We start from the raw sequence: 21486 nt of genomic DNA, 5'->3' as shown, positions 1-21486 counted from the left end.
GTTGTGCAGGAGGCAGCTGATCGATGTTTCTCTCTCATCAATGTTTCTAACTCTCTATCCCTCTCCCTTCCTCTCTGTAAAAAAATCAATAAAATATATTTTTTAAAAAAAGAACTGTGGTACATCTATGCAACAGAATAGTACACTGCTGTAAAAAAGAAAGAACTATTACCATTCGCATCAGCATGGATGGACCTGGAGAGCATTATGCTAAGTGAAATAAGCCAGTCAGAGAAAGAAAAATATCACATGATTTCACTCATTTGTGGAATATAATCAACAACATAAACTGATGAACAAAAATAGTTCCAAAGACAGAGAAGCATTGAACAGACTGTCAAACTTCAGAGGGAAGGCAGGGGAGGGGGGTAAGAGATCAACCAAAGGACTTGTATGCATGCATATAAGCATAACCAATGGCCACAGACACTAAGGGGGTAAGGGTATGTCCTGGGGGATGGGGATGGCCAGGGAGAGGTCAACGGAGGAAAAAGGAAACATATGTAATATTATATGTAATACTTTAAACAAAAAAGAATTTTTTTAAAAAACCATATGCTGTGTTTATTCTATGGTAACAAATTAAAATAAGCTATTAGGAAGAAAACTTAATTGCAACTTTAATTTATAGCAACTAATCTGCATATTTTGAGCATATTTCTAATCAATTATTTGTTTTTTTCCCATAGAAGTAAAATGTGGCTTCCTTTTAATGACACTGTCCTGTACTTTGTGTTTTAAGATAATACTTTTAATTTCTTACATGTTAAGATAAAATGTATCCTTAAATAGCTATAAACCCACAAATATTCTAACCACAAAGCTCTTTATCCATCCCTAATGTTTTATATTAAGTGTATACCTTTGTCCTATAGAGCTTAGTCACTCAATTGTTGAAATCAGGACACCTCATGACATTTCTAAGTATACCAATGGCAATAACCTTAGAACAAAAAGTTCAACCATTTTTTTCTTAAACAATATGAACATCTGTCAGAGACAAAAAGGAGATGATTCATGAAAGATATTATCAACTGTGAGAAAGCTCTTGAAAAGTTTTGCATAAAAAGGTAGTTGTGGTTGACTCATTCAACATGACAGGAGAGAATATATAAATGAAGATATTTTGCCAGAGAAAGAGTGGGTCAGAGACTGACACAGCGGGCAATCTGAATATGTTTACTGTATTATTTACAAACATATTCAGAATTCATGAAGTATAATATGAACAAATGTAGTGTATGAAGGATTGAAGTCTTCCACTTGAAAAGAAAATATTAAAGAGCCAACAAGGACTGCATGACCTGATCCTTGCTATTTCTATTCATCTGCAAATGTGTACAAGATCAATATGTTCAGGCCCTTACTGGGAGCATGTGGCTGCATAAATGAGTGCTGACTTATGCAGAATGAACATCTCTATCCCTTCTTATAAGGCTGCACTGATGCTGTGGAAAATTTTTCATTGTGTTATATTTATGAAAAACAAAGGTGTTAACATTGCTTAACATACCCAGTGAGTGGGAGCCTGCCTCCTCTGGAAAATCAGGTTGCTGAATCCTTCACCTGAAGACTCAACCTGAATGGGGTTAATTAAACCCAGCTGGAGCAAGACACCCAACAAAGATGCCTATTTAGAGAGCCTTTGCTCTTTGGATTGAGCTTTACCTTGAAGAAAATTCATACTCTGGACTTTTCTAGAAGCAAGACTGGCATAGGAAAAGAAAGATAAGCTGTACTGAAAATTAGGGAGATTGGGTTTGGTAAAACAGATAGATAATAGGAAAACCAAAGTAAATATTCCTTAGAATAAATGTATTATACAGGTAATATATATTTCAATATTATATAATAATATATATGAATGCATTATATGTGTATTTACCATGTTGTTTTGCTTTTTCTTGAACTGTTTTTCATTCATTTACTGAGCTCCTTTATACAAGAAAATTAAAACAAGTATTTTTTTATCTTAGAATGTATACTATTGTGTGGAATAGAGTTAAGGACATTTGGTTCACTAAATTACACTGAATTATTATTTTTCTATAATAAATGATCTGCATGTTGCATTGTGTATGCACCACCCAAGTCAAGTCTCATTCTATACTTTGTATGAAGATTCACAGAAGAACTCTCTCTCTTGTTTAATAGCAATTGCTTTGCTGTTCCAGAGCAATTATTTCTTTTGGTATTCTGAGCCCTGAGTCATAAAATTAACTGTGGTCTGCTCTTTGCCTTCTTTGATTGCTAAGCTGCTCAGAGTCTCTTTTAACTCCGAAATATAAAAAATATACAGGGCCTTATGGTATTTGCTATCTAAGTGTGTAGGGATAAGCAAAATGTTTCTTTTTATAATTATTAATTTGATGATGATAATTAATTTTACCACAGCCACTCACATGAGATATGGAACCATTTTTAGCTCTATAGTTTGAACTCATACTAACACATTATTTGTATAGAAAGACAAACTGCATTCTTAGCAAAGTCAAAAAATAACCTTGGTTTTCTGGTGGATTTCTTATTTCAAATATGTTGATCCTCTCCTCCACCATAACCATATTCGTGCTCTGGTCATTTAATCAACAGGTAAATTATATATCACATAAAAAAAACAATAAATATTCTTATTCAGTGCATTCCAGTGCATGGTTAGATAAACATGGTCAACACACATAACACATTGCATAGTGGGGAATGATCTGGAACCACATTGGAGAAAAAAATATCAATCTCTAACCCAATACTTATAAAAATTATTCAATGGCTCAGCAGTCTCCTTACCTATGACTGTGGATGAGAGCGTTCAAAGCCAGACCATCAGACCAGCTGGTGGTGAAGTTAATGACATTAACCTGTGGATAATTACGAGTTGATTGTCGGACCCAGCTCAGGAGAATCTTTTCACTGTTGGTTTGTTGCAATCCAGCCATGATATTTTTCATTACATTTTTGACCTATGTGTGGAATGAAATTTTCATGAGAAAATGCATTCCCTGAACAAGAATCACACAAACTTATATTTGAATGTCCTTATCTTCAGTAATAAATAACGGGAACTTGCCCTAGCTGGTTTGGTTCAGTGGATAGTGTGTTGGCCTGCGGAATGAAGTGTCCTGGGTTTGATTCTGGTCAAGGGCACATACCTGGGCTGTGGGCTCGATCCCTAGTAGGGGGTGTGCAGGAGGCAGCCGATCAATGATTCTCTCTCATCATTGATGTTTCTATCACTCTCCCCCCCTCCCTTCCTCTCTGAAACCAATAAAAATATATTTTAAAAAAATAATGGGAATTTTAGGGTCAATTAGTAATAAGAAATAATATATTCTACCAGTTCATTCTAATTAGGAGTCTCTTATGATTGGTTAGTATCTATGATATACCATTGGTTGAGTATGGCTAACATCAATTCTGGATTCTGCCATGTTAAACTATTAATTTTTAATTTTTAGAATGGATCATCTTCTAACTTTCAGTAGATATGCTAGAGAAGGGAATGTATAAAACATTAGATTTGTTAACCAGGGACTTAAGATATATTAGTGGTTCTAGGATAAGTAGAATAGCACAGTGGCTAAAAGATTGGTCTTACTTTTTTTTAAAGTTGATTTCAGAGAGGAAGGGAGAGGGAGAGAGAAATAACATCAATGATGAGAGAAAATCATTAATTGGCTGCCTCCTACATGTCCCACACTGGGGATAGGGCCCACAACCCCAGCAACTGCCCTGACCGGAATCGAACTGAACCGTGACCTCCTGGTTCATAGGTCGATGCTCAACCACTGAGCACACCAGCCAGGTTGAGCTTACTTTTTTAAAAGCCTAGATTTAAATTTTGCCTTTGCTATTAATGAATTATGTTAATTGGGCAACTTAACCATTTTAGACCTCTGTTTCTTTAACTATACATACAAGGTTATTGTAAGAATCAAAGGACAAACTATAGAAGATTAAATCCCCTAGGTTTATACTATAACTTAAAATAATGCAAATTATGTTTACTGACCAAAGTGGAAAAAAGATAGAAATGACTTGGCCTATCCTATATAATAAAAGGCTAATATGCAAATTGTCCCCTCAGGAGTTTGACTGGGAAACCGAGGTTCGATCACTCGCTCTGATGTGCACTGACCACCAGGGGGCGGCGGAGAACATGGCAGGTGACCACCGGTGGCGGTGGGGCACTGAGGGAGCAAGGGAAGGAGGAGGCAGGAGGCGGAGAACCTGATCAGCCCTGAACGCCATCCAGGACTAGGGACCCTCCCTGTGCACAGATTTCATGCACCAGGCCTCTAGTTCAGTGGCTCTTAACCTTCTTAATGCTGCGACCCTTTAATACAGTTCCTCATGTTGTGGGACCCCCCAACCATAAAACTATTTTTGTTCCTACTTCATAACTGTAATTTTGCTACTGTTATGAATCATAATGTAAATATCTGATATGCTATATGTATTTTCCGATGGTCGCAACCCACAGGTTGAGAACCAAAACCGCAGCTCTAGTGTAAAATAAAGAACAAAAAATCAACAAAAGAAAAGAATATTTATCTCTAAATGCTGTGGCTCTGTTACCTTGTTTTTTGTTATGTGGTGATTTGTTTGTGGTGGTCAGTCTGGTTTAAACCTTTATGCCTTTTTTTCAGCCTAAGAAATTCACTTACGAGAGTGGAAAGGTTACAAAATGCCCAAAGCATGGGTCCAGAACTCTGGCTCATTTGTGAGGCCTCTCAGGCCGCAGGGAATGCCATTTAGGAAGCTTTGGTATAAAAAAAAAAATACAGTTACAAAACCCCATTGAGGATACATACACAGCATAGGTGTTTAGGCACATCTCACTTCTCCGGAAGTGGTTTATTAGGAGACCTGCTCTGGTGTCTAGAAGCACACTGTCCTGGGCTGGAAGACCTCTCACCTGCTGGGGGAGGCCCCAGGGAAAGAGAAGGTTTGGGTGGGCCTGCTTGGCTACCCTGGACACTGTCACTGTTGTTTCATTATTTGGTACCTTTGATATTTTGGACCTGATAAGCAAGTCTAAGAGCTTTTCTATGAAACCGTCTTAGGACCAGAATAGTCATTTCACCAAAAACATCGTCTCCAAGGGAGTGAGGAGACAGTTAGGGGCACTGAGACCCACTCTCTCCTAAATGGGAGGGCAAAGGTCCATTTTCTCCCTGCCTAGAATGAAAAGGGAGCTGGTGTCCCCTGAACAAAAGAACTTCGGAAGGATCATTGTCAACAAAGTGCCTGGCACTAACCGAGGCACCAAATGGAGACCCAGAAAAAACAGTGGGGCCTGGCATGTTGGCCCTGTGGTGGTTTCTGTCTTACATGTCCTCCCTCCCCACCCCCACTCCCACAGGCTCTACCTGCTTTGTTACCTAGTGCTCGTTTTCAGCAGAAGCTTAAGGGCTTACGGTCTGTGGGGCAAACATGAAAAGATGGTGCAGAACATTCAAGATGCCCTCACGTGTAGGGTGGTTAGATAATGCCAGGCCGAGGGGCACTGTCTTGTGTGCTGGGTTCAGGAAAATCACCTTGGGGCTGTGAGGAGACAGGCTACTCAGCAACAGCAGCTGCTGCTCTCTGAGAAGCCATGGCCTCCTTCTCAGCACAAGAGATCACCTGGTCACAAAGTGCAAGAGTGAGATCGCCTGTGGCTCCTTACCGCCAGTCCTAATACGTTCCTTCCACCTCGTCAGCTATGGTCTCGCCTGCGGAGTCCCCTCGTTGGAGGAATTAAGCCGCGATGTTCAAAAGCAGGTAGAAGTCCATTGTAAATACATGTGGCAGCAAAGAAGCCTAATGCCCTGGCTGCCTGGGAAGCCCAGTCCAAGGATTTTATGCGATGGAGATGGCAAAAGACATGAGGGACACCATGGCGCCAGAGGTCCACCATGGGTCAGCACAAGCCCCGCCACGTGTCACGTGTCGTTCAGCTTATTGGCTCAGCAAACAGGAAGTAGAGGACGGGCAGGAACACTAGCGGCCAGAAGGAAGGTGGCTACTGAGAATGCCGGGTGGAGGACGAAGGAAATACGCCAGACCCGATGTCACTTGTGGCGTGATGACAGCGAACTAGACAGGACACACAGCCCGGGATGCACAGCCCGCAGACAGGAGGATCCAGGTGGCTGTGTCAAAACCTGGGGACCCTACTCAGGCGAAGCAGCAGCTGCCGGCTGGGCCTTGCTGCCTATTTCCCCCTCCCCCCCCCCCCACCAGAACGGAAGTGGAAACCAAGACTCCACCAAAGGAGAAAAAAGCCAGACTCTTGGTGTATTGTTTAGTATTTTCTGAACATTTTCTTCTAGGCTTTGTACAAAGCAAATGCCATTCTGCAGGTTATTGTATTTCAGTTTCATTCTTCTTACTAATCTGATGCCGAAATCCACTCAACATTTTTTTCTAGGTTCCAAGAAAGCAGTGACACCTCATTATAGAACAAACCGTCTACATATTCTATTATGGAGATAATTACTATACTACTTCTTTATATAAGTCAGGCCCCTTATTATATACATGAAGGAAGTATAGAAGTAAATGTGATTAGGTTTTACCAACCAGGGCTTTCCTTTTGGTTAGTGTGAGGTCTCTGTACCACCACCGTTTGATCGTATGATGAATATTTATTGTGTATTCTAAATATGATATTTTATTTTGCTTCTTCATCCATGCAGAAGTTAACAAGTGCCCTTACGGGAAATACATATTTTAACATCTACAGTGTTAGTCATCTTTTCATAACAGAGTCAGTGCAAAATTTAGGATATTAAATCTAACTTTAAAATACTTGAAAGGATTTGAGATGATGTTTTGTAAACGTGGTAATGATGTGAAATCTTTGCTTTTACTTGTCACCATCCCTTGATAGCTAAATTAGTTAGGGGAAGATTATCCAGTTTTCTTAATTCCTTCCTGAGCTGCTAATTTAGCCAGTTACTCAGTGAAAATTAGGTCAAATAGTTATGAAAGATACATAAATTTTCTCATCATTAAAGTCATAAAGTACACAACCTCCATGTACAGTGATTGCTGGATGTGTACCTAGCGTCCTGTGCTGAACCGGGTCAGAATCAGTAGATAATGGCTCAGTGGTGGTGATGAATTTGCACTGATCCAGCAACCCTTCCATGATGAATGGGATTCATTTACAAAATGCTTGGCCAGACTGCCCTCCATGTCCATAATGTTAAGGACAACCCAGTATTCAATCCAAAACTCCTTTTGCATCATTATGTCACTAATTCTGTTATCAACCTCAGCCTCTTTGGTATTGCTCTTACTTGGGTGCAAATGTTGCTGAGAAAAAAATAAAGGGCAACAGGAAATCATCAGTCTTCCTTTCCTATATGAAAGACAATTACCAAGAAATTTTTATTAAGGATCAACCTTCAGTCAGACACTGAGCTGGTCCTAAGGTGAGTCTTTTAGCAGAAATATTTACCAGAATCAGGGCTTACTGTTCTAAGAAAGAAAGAATCAATGTAAACAAATGTGTGTATGCATACAGCTATACATCTGTTTTTAAAAGGGAAAAATTGAAATGTCTTTGAGCAATGATTTCAAAAAGTAACTGGGAATTAACAGGGCAAAGAAGATGTGATAGGCATTGAGAGGCACCACCAAGATTCTCCTTCTAGGAAGGGCTTGTTCTCCATTTGTCACCAGGCAGCCTTCAGCTGTCAGTCCCCTCAGGGACTGAGTTTCAGTCACCTCACCTATGGCTATGTCCTTCCTAGGGTCACCCACATCTAGTGACTGATGAAAGGAAATGGTCATTAATTTTAGGCCCATTTGAGACAACTCTAAAGGCTCATTCAAGCTCCAAAGTCCCCATGGGGTTGAATAAGGCTGCTGTTGGGTGTGCACTATGGCTCTTGTTCTCACTCCAGTTACCCTCTCCCTTCTACAGGTGTTGGCCCTAAAGGCATGCCTTAATTAAGCTGATTAGCTCAAAGTCTACTTCCCACTAGGTATACATAGGCAGGAATTCACAGTAAGGGCTTTTAGCATTGCGAAAACCACCTTCCTCTTGTATGCTATACAAAGAATAAATCAGATAAACATTTTAGTGTGAAATAGCCCTGGAATTGTTTCCTTTGAGTTAGCCAGCAAAGCTCCGGCCTGACCTCTGCTAGCACACCTGTTAGGGTATGTTTTCATCTCCAGCTGGTTACCACAACTGAGCTGAACACCATAAAAGGATGGTTTACACTTAAAAAAAGAAGAAAGAAAAAGATGCCAAACACACATTGTCTACTTAACAATGGTGTTCAAAGATGCATACTCTTCACTATAGGTATGATTTTCCAGCCTAACAGTGTTAAGTAGAAACTGGAAAAACAATGGCAGGGGAAACAGGGTTGACATTTCTGAGTTTTTACAAGTTCAAAGAGAAGGCCTCTAAACACAGCACTATTAATAATATAGTATGTGGCACTGGAACAAAAGATTCACATTTTTCCACCTTTTAATGCCATTCTTAGTCTGATAAATACAGAAAGTACATTAGGTTGGCCAGAATGTCCTTTAATCTTTGCAGAAATCCAAGGGCTTTTTTGACTATTTAATAAGAAGGCAAATACGTACGCTTGGTGAAAACATCTTTTGGGATTCATTGGGTTATGATAAGAAGTACTGAGGAGGAGGAATTTTTAGTGTATTTGTAGTTTTAGGAGAACAGGGCAGTGTGATAGAAGAGAAAGATAAGATAAGGAGACAGAAGCTGGGAAGAGTCTAGGAGTACTTTTAGTCACAAAGATATAGTAATTCAAGGACATAAATGGAAAACAACAGAGAGGTCTCAGACAAGGAAAGACTGCAGAAGCATTACTTCTGGTATTCCTGGATGTGAAAGCCCCCTCCCCCCCCACACACACATGCTAATAAAAAATGAGCAAGCTCAGAAGCAAATGAAGAAAATATCCAACAGGCTAGTTTTTAAACTCTATATCATCAAAACTGTCTCTGATATGGTGAGGACATATCAGAGACAGTTTTGATGATAAATACAATTAAAATCCCCTTTGAAGGTCCTGTTCAGTGCTAAGTTTTCCTGCTGGCTTTGTCACAACCAACCTCTGTGCAACCCAAAGTGTTTTCTACAAGCTGGGGTCCCTCCACGAACCATTTGTTACCAGGCCATCAAATAACTAAAGCAATTGATAGTCCATTAGAATCTTCTGTTTGCAATTTGACAAAGTCTGTTTACATCTGTTCAATTTAATGATAAAAATATAGGCTTGTGCTTTGTGAGTCTTTTTATTTCATGTGGGTAACACTTCAGTTTCATTGTTCTTTGCATACAATAGAAAAGGGGAGAAAACTGTTCTTTTCTCAAGGTAGTTTAAGTAATACTGAGAAACAGAAGCAAATCAGTTGGATGAGGAGCCCGATGTTGCTTTGCTGGTTTTATTTGATACCATCACTATATGAAAAAGGCTCAAAATTGGTAACCTTTGGCTCATTTGAGGTATGTATGAGCTATTCTCTATTCGCAGCCACTATGGTTATTCTCTATTCGCAGCCACTATGGTTATTCTCTTTTGCTTCCCAGATCGCTGTGAAATAGGACTGAGCCTGTTCAGAGTTCTTAGAATAAAAAGACATGGGGATGGGAATCAACTAGAAGATCAATATGGCTGCCAAGTTGAGTATGTATACCTCTAGTCTACATACTGTCTGACCCTGAGCAGGACCAACCTACAATTCAAATTAAAAGTCAACCCATCCTCCTTCCCTCTGAGGATTTGGATGCTTCCATAAAAAAAGTCAACCCTACTAAATGAAATAGTGATACCTGCTACAATAGGGATATACCTCAAAGATTATGCTCAATGAAAGGAGCCAGATATCAAAGAACACGTATTATATGATTCCATTGATATGAAATGTCCAAAAATATGGACATATAGAGACAGAAAATAGATTAATGGTGGCCAAGGGCTGGGGATGAGAGTGGGGAGTAACTGTAAATGAACATGAGATTTATTTTTAGGGTGGTGGCAATGTGCTAAAGTTACATTGTTGTGATGGTGTACAACTCTGTAAATATCCTAAAGTCTTTTATGGATTGGGAGGGCGGAGCTACTGTTCCATCCTCACAATAGTTTGAGAAGCCTTGAACAACATAACTAAACCAGTCTGGTATACTTTGAATTTTATACTTAGAACAGGTAAATTTATAACAAATAAATTACATCTCAAAAAAAGCTGTTTTAGCTCAGCCGTTATTGCTCAGTGGTTGAGCATCAACCCATGCACTAAGAGCTCACTGGTTCGATTCTTGGTCAGGGCACATGCCCTGGTTGCAGCTCTATCCCCAGTAAGGGGGGTGGGGGGAGTCATGCAGGAAGCAGCCAATCAGTATTGATATTTCTCTCTCATTGATGTTTCCATGCCTCTCTCCCTCTCCCTTCCTCCCTCTCTAAAATCAATAAAAACATTTTTTTAAATCTTTTTTATAAAAAAGTAATCTCTTTTAGTAAAAAAAGCAGACATAATTATCTTTCAAGTTCTTAAAATATGAGTAGAAAACTCTAAGCAATCATAATTATTCATGTGATATAACTCTAATGAAAATGGTGCACTGTACTGAGTGCTTTATGGATATTCTCTCATTTAATCCTGACATGAAATAGATGTTCATTCTTATTTTTTTTCTATTTTGACAGTGAGGGAATTATGGCCCAGAAAGGGATGGCATTGAATTCAATGTCATTAAGATGGTAAATGGTGGAGTTGAATTTAAGTTCATGTTAGTCTGACTGAAAGGAAACTGTACTCTTTCCACTAAACCAAATGACATTGTTTGTTTTGCAGAGGTCCAATAAATACAGACATTCAGAAAACTCTATGCTGAAGTAGTTCAGAAAAAAAAATGGCATTTCCAAATCAGATTATAAAGTCAGTTTTTCAGTATAACAAATATACTCATTTAGATGATCATATCCCACTACTCTTTTATTGGCATTAATTTACATTGAGAATACATAAGATTCACAAAGTCTCATTGATTTGGTAGTGATTAACAGGAAAAATACCTTTCATTTTCCAAAACTATGTAGGTTCACTTAAAGGTAAGTAATAGAAGACTCATATTTGTGAAAAATATTTTTCTTACCCTGTTGAGGACACTTGTCTTTTTTGCCTCATCTCTACCCAGTGAGATAACATTTAGAAAAATATTCCTGCATATGTGCTAGAATCTGTTTTATAATCTGCTGTTCCTTCACATCTCAAATGACCTTAGTTGTGCTAACTTAAAAGGCAGCACTATGGAGATGGGCTTTGTATTGTTAGAGATGTACACGTTTTTGTTTTGCAGGTCAAGGGGGAAAAAAATGAAAGCGAGAATCAGCAACATGTTACCCAAAAAGGAAACATTCATCAGAATTCTTACCTGCCAGTGGAGGATTATATTCCAAATCAAACCAAGAGTCAATTTGTGATTTCCATCTACTATGTCAGAGCTTCCAATATTCACTAAATCAACCTGTTAAAGATAAAGGGAAAATATTTGAAGAAAGGAGACAAAATGTCTATTTGGAAAGAAAACAATATGAGGAAGTAATTGCACTAGCTATTTTCAGAGCCTAAGCAGCATAACCGCTTTTTTAAAATAATCTAAAAATGAAACAATGCATTTGTAAATGCACTTTCTATAACAGACAAGCTCCCCATTTCTATAACAGACAAATTACACATTTGCAAAGAGATAGGAAATGAATGTACTTTTAGTATATTGATAGATTATTATAAATTAAAGAGGCTAATCAGAGTATCTCCAAATAAAATTTATAACAATGATAACTCATAAAGAATGTCTAAAATTAAGATGTGATTCCTAATACATAATTGAAACAAAAAAGAAATTTCATCAGTCTTTTATGTAGCTCAGAAGAATGCTATTATAATTAGGGGTGACTATATTTGACTAAAATGCCCTTGCTTTAGAAACACATTAGAATTCTAATAAACAATGGAGCTAATGGCCAGCTCTCTTTTCTCCATTCAGGACTGGATTTGGGAATCAAATTCTGGCAGGGCTTCATTTTTCAAGACAAATTTTATCTCCTGTCCATGGTTTTAACATTCTTAATCAGGGTCAGGTTAAATATAAGCATCAGACAAATGAGCACATGAAAGGATAGTCAATATTACTAACAATTGGGGAAATGCAAAATATAACCACAGTGAGCTAGCATCACACACTTACATTAATGGCTAAAATTAAAAAATAGTGAGAATATCAAATGCGGATGAGGATGTGGAGAAACTGGATCACTCATGCATTTCTGGTAGAAATATAAATAGTACAGCTACTCTGGAAAACATTTGGCCATTTCTTACAAAGCTGGGCATGTATTCATCATACAGTCCAGCTAGTGAACTCTTAGGCATTTATCCCAAAGCAATGGAAACTGATTTTTATACAAAACCTTATATGTAAATATTCCCAGTAGCTTTATTTGTAACAGGCAAAACTGGGAACGATCCAGATGCCCTTCAAAGGTGAATGGTTAAACAAATTGTGGTACATCCATTCCATAGAATATTATTTTGTAATGAAAAGGAATGAACTGTTCATATATACAGCAACTTGGATGACTCTCCTGGAAATTATGCTGATATAACAAACAAAGCCAACCTCAAAGGGTCACATATAGTATGATTCTATTTATATTATACTAGAGGCCTGGTGCACAAAAATTTGTGCACTCAGGGGGGAGGGGGGGTCCCTCAGCCCGGCCTGTGCCCTCTCGCAGTGTGGGACCCCTTGGGAGATAACGACCCGCGGGCTTAGGCCTGCTCCCAGGTGGCAGAGAGCAGGCCCAATCCCTAGGTGCAGCCCCTGGTCGGGCTCAGAGCAGGGCCGATTGGGGAGTTGGGGCGCCGCCTGTCATGCACAGAGCAGTGAGATTGGGAGGTTGTGATGCCACCCTCAGTCACGATCAGGGTAGGGCCGATTGGGGGGTTGGGGCACCGTCCCCTGTCACACTCAAGGCAGGGTCGATGGGGAGGTTGCGGCGCCACCCCCTGTCACGCACAGAGCAGGGCCCATCAAGGGGGTTGGGGCGCTGCCCCCTGTCACTCACAGAGCAGGGCCAATCAGGGGGTTGGGGCGCTGCCCCCTGTCACGCACAGAGTAGGGGCGATAGGGGAGTTGGGGCACCGCCCCCTGTCACACACAGAGCAGGGCCCATCAGGGGGTTGGGGCACCACCCTCTATCACCCACAGAGCAGAGCCAATCAGGGGGTTGGGGCGCCACCACTCTCACACTTAGGGCAGGGCCAATGGGGAGGTTATGGCTCTACCCGTCACACACAGAGCAAGACCCGTGGGGGGGGGGAGGTTGGGGAGCTCCCCCCTATCAGGCACAGAGCAGGGCTGCTCAGGGGGTTGGGGCGCCTTCCCCTGTCACGAACAGAGCAGGATGGATAGGGAGGTTGCGGCCCCGCCCCCTGTCACACACAGAGCCGCAGGGCGATCAGGGGGTTTGGGCGCTGCCCCCTGTCACGCTGATCCCGGTGCTGGGAGGCATATTACCCTTTTACTATATAGGGTAGAGGCCTAGTGCATGGGTGGGGCTGGCTGGTTTGCCCTGATGGGTGTCCTGGATCAGGGTGGGGGTCCCCACTGGGGTGCCTGGCCAGTCTGGGTGAGGGGATAAGGGCTGTTTTCAAGCTGGGGGTGACTGAACTCCCAAACGCTCCTTTTTTTCTTTTTTTTTCTTTTTTATTCTGGGCCAGCTTTAGCTTGAGGCTTGGCTCCAGCTCTTAGGCCTCGGCTGAAAGTAGGTTTCTGGCCTTTGCATACAATGTTGCGAATCTGCTGGCTGAAGTCCCACGGTATCTGTTACAATGTTTGAAACTGCAGGCTCAGAGGCTGGCAAGGCAGGCGGGGAACGTTGGTTTCCTCCGTCACTGAAGCAAGCAAGCCTCATGTTAGTTTCAAGCTGCCTGGCTGCCGGCTGCCATCTTGGCTGACAGTTAATTTGCATATCTCGCTGATTAGCCAATGAAAAGGGTAGCGGTCGTACGCCAATTACCATGTTTCTCTTTTATTAGTGTAGATAACAGTTTTTGAAATGACAAAATTAGAGGAATGGAGAGGAACAGTTGCCAGAAGTTAGGGGCCGGAGTGGAAGGGGGGGGTGGTAGATGGATGTGTTTATAAATGGGCAGCAAGCGGGCCAAGCCCGGGTGGCTCAGTTGGTTGGAGCATCATCCATGTACCAAAATGCTATGGGTTCAATTTCCAGTAGGGGCGCACATTAGAGGTAACTGATTTATGTCTCTCTCTCTCTCTCTCTCTCTCTCTCTCTCTCTCTCTCTCTTCAGTAATAAAAAAAAACATGTCCTTGGGTGAGGGTTTAAAAAAAAAACGGGCAGCAGAAGGGATCCTTCTGGTGATGGATGTGTACTGCCTCTTGACTCTCATGGATGAAACACAAACATAAATATGTGATAATGTTGTGTAGAACTAAAAACACACATGCATACACACACACATGTACAAGTAAAACTGGAAAAATATGAATCCTACTGGCGTACTGTATCAATGTTGATGTCCATGGTAATGTCATACTATATAGAGTATGCTACCATCTGGTAAAGCTTGGTTAAGGGTACACAGGATCTCTGTATTATTGCTTACAAGTATATGAGAATTTATAATTATATCAAAATGAAAAGGTTAACTAAAAAATAAGTATCCAGGGATACTTTAAAAGCAGAAAATATCACAATAAAGCAAATAAGCAACTTCAGATTAAGTGCTAAACAATGGGGATGAAACTGTCAGAGCAAAGTTGAAGGTTGAGTAACTTAGGTTTCTCTTCCTATTTACTATCCTTGGCTCACTGATCCCTTTGGTTGAATTTTCTTTTTAAAAATATATTTTTATTGATTTCAGAGAGGAAGGGAGAGGGAGAGAGAGATAGAAACATCAATGATGAGAGATAATTATTGATTGCTGCCTCCTGCACGCCCCCACTGGGGATCGGGCCCACAACCTGGGCCTGTGCCCTGACCAGGAATCAAACCGTGACTGCCTGGTTCACAGGTCAATGCTCAACCAGTGAGCCACACCAGCCAGATGCTTTGGTTGAATTTTCTTTGGGCTGCCTCCAGGATCCTGCCATTTTGTTCGATAGGATCCTTAGTGCTGTAGACCAATTCCAGCATGCCGTAATTTCAAGAGTTTCATCAAAAGGTTGATGAAACTTGGGGACTCAATAGGGTTGAGTCACAGATGTAGTCACCTGTTGGGAATGGCTAAAGGCATTTCCCCAAACCTGAATAGGAAACTGATTGTGGTTGCCAGACAGTTAAAGGGCATCTTAATCTACATGTTATTGCCTCCTACTGGCCAAACACCTGAACAGCTGTAGGCTATTCCCCAAACTGACAATGCCTCTGTACCCTTTGAAAGCTTACCCTTTGAAGTGTATTATCTCCACCTTGCCTTAGGACAAATTGTGTGAATAAAAGCAAGGGTCCTAGACAAGGAGGGACGCTTCAGTTCCTTTAGCTGAAGGTCCTCTGACCCCCAATGCCTTTCAAAATTATATCTCATCTCCAGACTCTATGAGTCTCTGGATTTCTATGTCATCTACGCACAGCCCCTTTTCCAGATTCCTGAACCCTTCTTAATGCTGGGACATGAACCCCGGCACCTTAAAGCAGTGACCTGAGAGAAACTGGTTATCCTCCTCTAGATATTTTCACTAAGTAGCTGAGACTCATTGTAGTTAAAGCTTTCATTCCCTCAGACTCTGAAGCCTTACTGGACTAAATTTCACTCTGATATGTCCTTCCAACTTGTTTTATCCTTCAGTGAGATGGCTTCACCTTTCTCTCACTCAATGCTAAAACATATTCCTCATCATTCATGTCAATTTTCTAAATTTGATTAATTAATAACTTGAAAATAATAAGCTATCTGGGAAATTCAGTTGAAAACAAAAGGCTACCCTTCAGTGTAATGATCAAATCACTTCCAATTAATCCCCACATACACTTATTTGCAGGTTAAATGGCTAATTAAATTTATTTTTGTATCCAAACTATATAAAAAATATTGGTCACTTGGCTTAAACCAAATAAATGATACAGAAAAAAAATGTAGAATCATTTGAATAAGGATAAAAGTTCAAGATACAAGTCCATAGTTGAATTCCACACAAAATTTGAAGTAGAGGATATTATTGAGCTATTAAATACATTAAATGTTAGTGTGGTATCATATGGATTTTACATAGAAGTGGTACATAAATAGGCATTTCAGTAACTTTCTACAGAGAAGCAGATAAATGAAAGTTCTGAAAGCTGGTTAAAAAGATAGACTTTGACTTTCTTGGGTATAGGAGTATCAAGGTGATAGTGCCATTGTAAGATATTCTCTGTCTACTTATTTCTGCAATGCAGATACTTTTCTTTAGGTAGCTAAGTTTCAAGAGTATCCCATGCAAATCTTCCCTAATTCAGTATGCTGTAGTTAATATGAATATTTCAAATTATGGGGCATTCATATAAATTTGTCTTCCATATGCAGATATATGCTATAATATTTTCATTTTAATTATACAAAGTAGAATATACACATTTCTAGAATTTATTAGGGAAGGAAATATAGTGCTCTCTGAGGAGATTAATAACTCAAGAACAAGAAAGTATTGTCCTGACTGGTTTGACTCAGTGGATAGAGCAGGGGTCCTCAAACTTTTTAAACAGGGGCCATTTCACTGTCCCTCAGACTGCTGGAGGGCCGGACTATAGTTTAAAAAAAAAGTATGAACAAATTCCTATGCACACTGCACATATCTTATTTTGAAGTAAAAAAACAAAACAGGAACAAATACAATATTTGCATTTGCATGTGGCCCGCGGGCCGTAGTTTGAGGACCCCTGGGATAGAGCGTCAGCCTGTGGACTAAAAGTCCCAGGTTCGATTCTGGTCAAGGGCATGTACCTTGGTTGCGGGCACATCCCCAGTAGGAGGTGTACAGGAGGCAGCCAATTGATGTTTCTCTCTCATCGATGTTTCTGACTCTCTATCCCTCTCCCTTCCTCTCTGTAAAAAAAATCAGTAAAATGTGTGTTTAAAAAAAAAAGAAAGGAAAGAAAGTACCATGATCTACTTTTCATTTGGGAATTCTTCATGTGACAATAGAGGCATTGATTTGGCTATTTTGGCATCCTGTCGTTGGGTTGTAAGAAATGCAACCATCATCATATTTTCAGTGGTAAACTATAGGCTAAACTTTGTCCTGTTCACTATGTCTGTGTGTATAATCTCAATTTGTTTTTTTAAGAAATATTTTATTCCTTTATAAATATGACCACACAAATATATTATTTTACACAAGTGCATGAGTCAGATCTCATACATACCTCTCTCCTATTTTTCTTAGACAAGTTTTCTTTTCCATTTTGCTTCCCCTACTTTCTTCCCCTGACTTTTTACTTAATCTGACTTAAGAAACGATTTTCATATTTTTCTCCCTATTCAAGTGATTATTATATTTTGAGCGTGCATGTATGATATCACATGCACAAAAATCTAAGGGGTTTTATACTGTACCCCCCAAAATGGCACATTATTCAGATTCTATGGAACATTGATTTTACCAATAAATAATCTCTCTTATTCATTTCTTTTAATGACTATATAATATTTCATAGTTTGGCTGAATCATAGAGTATTTTGCCAGTGCCCTGTTAGTGGACATTCAGTTTGTTTCTAGGGTTGTGATATTTACTTTATTTTTATTTCCCACTTTATACAATGCTGGAATGGACATCATGCATTATCCATCCTCAAATACTGATGCTTCCATTGTGATAATCACTATTTCCAGGAATGTATCTACTAGATCAAAGGGGATATATAGTTTTCATTTTAGTAGGTATCTACACTAACAAAAGAGAAAGATGCAAATTTACCATACCTTCATGATGCCCACCAGCCAATCAGGAGTGAGTATGCAAATTAACCCAACAAAGGTGTCAGTTTAATTTGCATATGCAGGCGCCAAGTGGGGGGGCGGGATGCTTGCATTGTTGCCATGGCAACGATGCAGGTGTTCCACACCACCCCAGCTGTTCCAGGCCTCTGGGCAGCGTGGGAAGGCAGAAAAGCAGCTCTGGGCCGGAGCGAAGGCGAAAGGCAGCTCTGGCCAGAACAAAGGCAGTGCCAGCAGCCAGGAGAAGGAAGGCCCATTCTTGCACGAATCTTCGTGCATCGGGCCTCCAGTTTCTTTATAAAAAGGATTTAGCATTTAATATTTTATCCAGAAATGGGTTTTTCTTCTTTTATATTTTGCCTATCTGATGAGTAAAAGGGTATTACTTTGTTAACCTAATTGATTTCCACTATTCCTAGTACATTTGGAATATCTTTTTGTATGACTGATTATTACAATTTCATCTGTGAATCATCGGTTAATATGCTTTGTTTATTACTTATAGGTTAGTTTTCTTTTCCTTATTAATTTTAAGAACTCTTTACAACTATCACCTCACATTTACTGAGTTACCATAGGCAAGATATAGTTATAATCAATTTCATATAGTTCAACATAATTTTTGAATTTATATTCAAAAGTAAGATTGTCTTATACATTTAATATTTCGTTTTGTGCTTATTGGCTGCTGTTAGTAAGGCTACTCTGACATCACAAAAAGAATTGCAAAGTTTTATCTTTTTATATACTCTTGAATAGCTTAAAATATGGGAATTATTTATTCTAGATAGATGAAGTTAAATTCATTTGTGAAGAATACTGGTATATTTTTCAGTGGTAGATCTCTAATAACTTACCAATATTTTCTGGAGTAATTATTCTAGTTTAATTTTCTGCTATTCATACATCAATTTTAGTAATTTGCATTGTAGTAGGAAATTATCCATGTCCTGGATTTATTACAGAATTGCTTATAGTATTTTCTTAATTTCTTCTGTATCTGTGGTTTCACATCCTTCCTCGTTACTAACCTTCTGTATTTTCCATTCTCATTCTCTTCATATTTTTTGTTGTGATTAAAAGAGGTTTATTTATTTTTGTTGACCTATTCAAAGAGCCAGCTTTTGAATGTATTCAGCCTATTTTTTAATTCTATTTTGAATCCACTATTCATTATTGTTTTAATAATCTCTTAAATATAGTTAATTATTTTATTTCTATCTTTAAAATAATTAAGGCTATCGAGTTCTCTCTGAATATAGCTTTCAGTCTACCCACATCATCATAACACTAAAAGTGTGAGCTACTTAATAGTTTGTGTACATTTTACAAGAGGGAAATGGGGTCTCAAAGATACAGGAAGCTTCCACAAGATTTAAAAGCAGGTCCAGATGTGAGAGGCAATTCCTTAATTAAATCTAAAAAATTCTTCAACTATCTTAATAAGCTCTCTCTAAATTAACAAATATTGCACACCATCATGTAGACAAGAATATTAATAACATTAATATTCATTAAGAAGGGGGAGTGGTATTCTGTCATGCTTGAAGGGGATTGTTCAAGCTCTTTACATGACTACTGAATGCCTCTTATTGACAGTGTAGCAAATTTTGATTCTAAATTCTCATATGCTTAGAGTTGTTATAATGCCATATTTTTTTACTATATAGTTATGAGTGATATATTTTTTAAAATTATTACTAGCTACCCTCAAGTAATTATTACCACATTATACAATGGCTTCTCTCTTTTCTTTTATATATATATTTTTATAATATATGCTCTGAAATTCTATCTTTCAAAGATTCTCAATCTAATTTCTAAATAACCGTGAAAAGAGAAAACAAAAACTAGAATATGTTAATACCTGTTTGAAATGAATAATTATGTCTGCTAGTAAGAAAAACAAAAAAAATTTATGTGACATATATGTTAATAAATGGACTCAGTGTGATAGAAAGAGTGTGTGTGTGTGTGTGTGTGTGTGTGTGTGTGTGTGTGTGTGTCTGTGTGTATATCAGTATTGTGACAAGCACTAGATAGCAAGAAATTCAAGACTGAGGTCATTAAGGACAGCCAAAGTTATGTTTTCCTGTTTTCAGAATGAAAGCATCTGATACCAAATGAATAGGTGTGAAAATTGATATTGTATGTGAAAATTAAATAGCTGCATTGAATTTTTGCAGAAACAAGTTCACCTACACATGAAGATTAGTTTTTGGAGTTCCTACAAAAAGGCCTAAGACTTTGTTCATGAAGTAATATTAGATTCCTGCTCAGAGTTTTATATTATTATTTGTGGAAGATGCTTTATTCAAAGGTGATTTTGGAAGATAGAAAATTCTCACCATTTGCCTCGACATAATGGAAACTTACTGTGGCTCCAGCAGAATATTTCAGTGTGAACTCAGGAAAACATCCCTTGAGTAAGGATGAGCAGGATGTGGACATACACCTGGGAAACCTAATGAACTGGTTTTTGAATAGTCTATTGTTACTGATTTTATAGATGTGAGGACACAAATTGAACAAAATTCTGTTCCCACCCTAGAACTTAGACTAAAATATCTGATTTTGTACAAAAATATATATTTAGTAATTTATAATTAATACTAGAGACCCAGTGCACAAAATTTGTGCATGGGGGGGGGGTCCTCAGCCCAGCCCTATGCCCTCCCGCAGCCCAGGACCCCTCAGGCGATGTCCACCTGCCGGCTCAGGGATCAGGCCTAAGCTGGCAGTCAGACATCCCTCTCACAGTCCAGAATCCCTCTCGCAGTCCGGGACCTCGGCTCACTGCTCCTTAGCACTTCCATGGAGGCAGGAGAGGCTCCTGCCACTGCCACTGCGCTTACCAGCTGCAAGCCTGGCTTCTGGCTGAGCAGCACTCCCCCATGGGAGTGCACTGACCACCAGGGGACAGCTCTTGCATTAAACGTCTGCCCCCTGGTGGTCAGTGTGCATCATAGCAACTGGTTGTTCCACCTGTTGTTCTGCTATTCGGTCAATTTGCATATTAGGGTTTTATTATATAGGATATAAGTATTTCAGAGAGCACTGTTACTTACTAGTGCTCTACCTCCTAAATGAACTTACTAACTACTAGACTACAAAGAGCAATTAATTTTCTTCCATTGCTTATTCAAGAGAGGAATGTTTGTTTTATCCCAGGTTTGGTTTGGTTTGGTTTTGAAAAGAGACAATTTTCTTTTTATTGAGGTAAAATTAACATATACTTCAAATCTCTGTACAAGAAAACTTTAACTATATATTAAGTAAGGATTGACAAATGTATATGCTTGTGTAACAAACATTCATTCCAGTCTAGATAGAGCATTTCTAACATGCTAAAAAAATGTATAATTCCCCATAAAAATACTATTCTTATTTCCCAGCTTTTTTCCTTTACTTTTTTATTTTTCAATTAAAGATAGTCTTCAGTTTGTTATTCAGGTTGCTCTATAATTTAGTTTTAATTCCAGTTTGGTCCTGGGAGCATGTAAGTGTAACATCC

The 21486-nt window shown here is 39.1% G+C and overlaps 1 protein-coding gene across 3 annotated transcripts in view; it reads right to left on the bottom strand.

Moving 5' to 3' along the window:
• Positions 1 to 21486, bottom strand: part of DMD (dystrophin) — a 2282236-nt gene that overhangs the window by 1839319 nt on the left and 421431 nt on the right. For all 3 annotated transcript variants that reach the window (XM_059679269.1, XM_059679268.1, XM_059679270.1), the window contains exons 5-6: positions 11405 to 11497; positions 2788 to 2960 (exon numbers count right to left, since the gene is read on the bottom strand). In XM_059679269.1, coding sequence (XP_059535252.1) covers positions 2788 to 2960; positions 11405 to 11497 — 266 coding nt within the window. The remainder of the gene's footprint in view (positions 1 to 2787; positions 2961 to 11404; positions 11498 to 21486) is intronic.

This window comes from Myotis daubentonii, chromosome X (genome assembly GCF_963259705.1).
Source record: "Myotis daubentonii chromosome X, mMyoDau2.1, whole genome shotgun sequence".
In the NCBI taxonomy this organism is placed as follows: Eukaryota; Metazoa; Chordata; class Mammalia; order Chiroptera; family Vespertilionidae; genus Myotis; species Myotis daubentonii.
The sequence above is the reverse complement of the archived record's forward strand: the minus strand, read 5'-3'. Positions and strand labels throughout refer to the sequence as shown.